Source organism: Diospyros lotus, chromosome 10, assembly GCF_014633365.1.
Source record: "Diospyros lotus cultivar Yz01 chromosome 10, ASM1463336v1, whole genome shotgun sequence".
NCBI classification, from domain to species: Eukaryota; Viridiplantae; Streptophyta; class Magnoliopsida; order Ericales; family Ebenaceae; genus Diospyros; species Diospyros lotus.
This window is the reverse complement of record NC_068347.1, coordinates 32,482,278-32,485,253: the sequence shown is the minus strand read 5'-3', so window position 1 is coordinate 32,485,253 and position 2,976 is coordinate 32,482,278. Positions and strand designations below refer to the sequence as shown.

General features: G+C 29.5%; 1 protein-coding gene across 1 annotated transcript; it reads right to left on the bottom strand.

Annotated features, from left to right (window-relative positions):
* Positions 1-1,767: 1,767 nt before the first annotated feature.
* On the bottom strand, positions 1,768-2,454 carry LOC127811246 (late embryogenesis abundant protein 1-like). Its single transcript, XM_052350956.1, has 3 exons — positions 2,215-2,454; positions 2,012-2,134; positions 1,768-1,927 (listed from the first exon to the last, which is right to left on the bottom strand). Exons 1-3 carry the CDS (start codon positions 2,452-2,454, stop codon positions 1,847-1,849), a joined length of 444 nt encoding a protein of 147 aa, XP_052206916.1. The 3' UTR covers positions 1,768-1,846.
* Positions 2,455-2,976: the final 522 nt, after the last annotated feature.

The window sequence follows — 2,976 nt, the reverse complement described above, 5'->3', positions numbered from 1 at the left end:
ATAAACATAAATTTTATAATCCAATCAACAAATATAAATATAAATTCTATTATCCATCAACCATGACTTAATAAATAAAACACACAATAAATTTAAATGAAGAAAATAATCAAACATAATACAATTTATGAGAGTTCCTTAACTTCATCTAGAGTAGCAATCAAGCCGAGCTATTCACAAGCAATTTGATATCTAGCTTGACAAATGTTTGTTCGAGTTCGTTCATTAAGGAAAAAGGAGTCGAGATTAAACATAATTTTGAAACTTAATTACTTTGTAAACAATTCATACTCAAGTTCAGTAAAAATTGACTCGTTAAAGCTAATCAACATATTCGATTAAAACTTGTGTTTATTGATAGGCTCAATTAGAGACTCGTAAGTGTGCTCGATTAGAAATCCACGAATAGCTCATAAATATTATTGGTGAACTTAAGTAAGAGCTTGAGCCAAACTTGAGCTCTAATCACATGAACCAAACTCAAGCCCGACCCAAGTTTTAAGACTTGAGCTCAACCTCAGCTTGATTTGATTGCAACCTTAACTTCATCATCATTTTTTTTCTCTCCACACATATATGTGCATATATTCCCATAATATATATACATAATTTTTATTATCACACACACATAAATATATATAGATAAGAAGACAGTTGTAGAGATGAACACATTTCTAAATTATGAAACTATTCAAAAAATGGAAGTATCCTGAAAATATAAAAACATGCATTAAGAGTACCCAAGATATATCAAGTGAAGATAGATTGGACCCATTAAAGATAATTAGAAAATTTTCAAAATTACCTTATAATTTAATTGAATTTATCTTTAGCTTGAATTGGTCAATCTTATCTTGATTAGTCAGTAGGTTATTCTTAAATTAGATTTTATCTTGATCTTATGTAGTTTAATAAATAGTTCAATTCAATACAAAATTTATTATCTTTATTTAAAATATTTTTAGCACATATATATAATTGTAAGAAATATCCCATATATATATTTTAATATACAAATTAAGCCCCATTTTCCTTTTAGACCCTATGACGCATGAAAATATTTTGGGATGTCGTTTCAGCATTTTCGAAATGTTTTATATACTAAAACGCCAAAAAACACACAAAAAAAAATTCTAGGTCATTTCAACAATTTTAAAAATATTTTGGGATTGTTTTACATTATTAAAAAAATATTAGAAATGCATTTCTGATTTGAAAACGTGTTTCAAATCACAAAGAGGTTAGAAATTTCATCTCAAACCAAATTTTATTTTTAAATTGAATAACTATTTTTTGTAATTTTTTATATTAAAATCAAATTTACAAAATTTTTTATTTACATATTTTTTCACGTTTTTGTTTCTTACTTTTTGAAAAATATCATTTTTCCATTTTCGCGTTATATTATATCTCTTTTTCATTTTTATTTCCATACAATCTAGTTACCACATGAGAATCCTAAATGTTTAAAATATCATATAAATTTATTATTTTCTCTTTTTATTACTTATAATTTCTAATTTTTAAATTGACCAACATATTATATATATTTATGAAAAATAATTACCATCATGATAATCAAATGAAAAAGAATACAATAATAAAAATCAATGCACTATCTTATTACATGAATAGATTTGGATCTCTCTTAAACGAAATCTCGATCTCAAATCATCGAATGAACGGTTTCACAATCTACCTATATATAGGTAGAAGTAACCTTAATTAAAACAAAATCTACTAATCAAACAAATGAGCATCTTGCAATGTATCTTGCTCGCCAAAAGAAGAGAGTTCTCTCCGTAACAATCCCAAGTTATTGTAGTAAGCTTTACTCCCTCTTTAATCACTTCTTCTCATTGATGCCGAGTGTGTTCTTCACACCGTCAATGGCGCCTTGAGCCATCTGCACCACTTGCTCTCCGGTCTGCATGCATGGAGTCGAGATATTATTAGAATAACGTAACAGTAATATTCTTATAATTATAAGAGAAGAGCGAGCCACGGGAACCTGTTGGATGAATCCCGCAGCCTCTTCCTTGTGCTGCTGGGCGGAGTCCCCGGAGTCAGCCAACTTCTCAGAGGCCGCGTTGGCAGTGCTTTGAGCCGACTGCACCAGATCCTCGGTCTTGGCCTGCAGATCCACAACCAAAAGCGTAATTTATACGAGTAAATAAGCCGAGGATAAAACGGTCCTAAAGGTGGAGAAATTACCCGGGCCTGGCCGTGGGTTTGTCCGGCACTGAACTGGCTGCTCGACATCTTCTCTTGTGAAATTACGGATTTGGGTCTCTGCGTAGTATATGTCTTCCGCTGGTTGATCTCCAGAACGTTGTCGGCTTTTGATATGAATTGAAGGCTTGTGAGTTGGAGGTATATATAGGGAGGGCAGGCCAATAGGTTGGTGACACGTGGAGCGAAATTGCTGCCTTGGACTGGATCCTCAACGGCCATGGCCTTGTTTTCGCGAAGTATACGGATCTCCAAGCATTTTAGAATTACGAGAAAAAAAAAAAAAAAGAAAACCTCTCTTGACACGTGTAATATGATTTATTTATTAATTTATTTATTTATAAGAGTCAGTTATGATTTCTCAAGAATGTCAAGATTTTTAAAGCTAGTTTAATCGTTTTAATAGGGTGTTATTCCCATCACCTTTTAAAATTTAATAGATTATTATTAAATTGATTCAAAACTATAAATATTTAATTAAAATAATAAAAAAATTAAATTATTACACACAAAAATTATAGTATAGAAATTAAATTATCTAAAAAATATAGGTCTAAAAATATAATCAAAGCAATACAAAATTTAATTATTTATTATTTATTTTTTAATTATTTAACGATATAATTTTAATTCGAGTACTAACACTAGAATAATTGTAGTTTATTTTTAAATAAATTATATTTATAACAATTTGTTTTTAATGTGGAAACATTTGTATCAATTGGTAATAAGATAGATGGAGTT

Bases quoted from the DNA above. Each gene is read 5' to 3' on its own strand.
- LOC127811246 (XM_052350956.1), bottom strand. From the start codon at position 2,454: ATGGCCGTTGAGGATCCAGTCCAAGGCAGCAATTTCGCTCCACGTGTC. The intron at 2,135-2,214 runs GTAATTTCTCCA...GTGGATCTGCAG, and splicing joins AAACCCACGGCCAGGCCCGG to GCCAAGACCGAGGATCTGGT. The intron at 1,928-2,011 runs GTTCCCGTGGCT...CCATGCATGCAG, and splicing joins CTGCGGGATTCATCCAACAG to ACCGGAGAGCAAGTGGTGCA.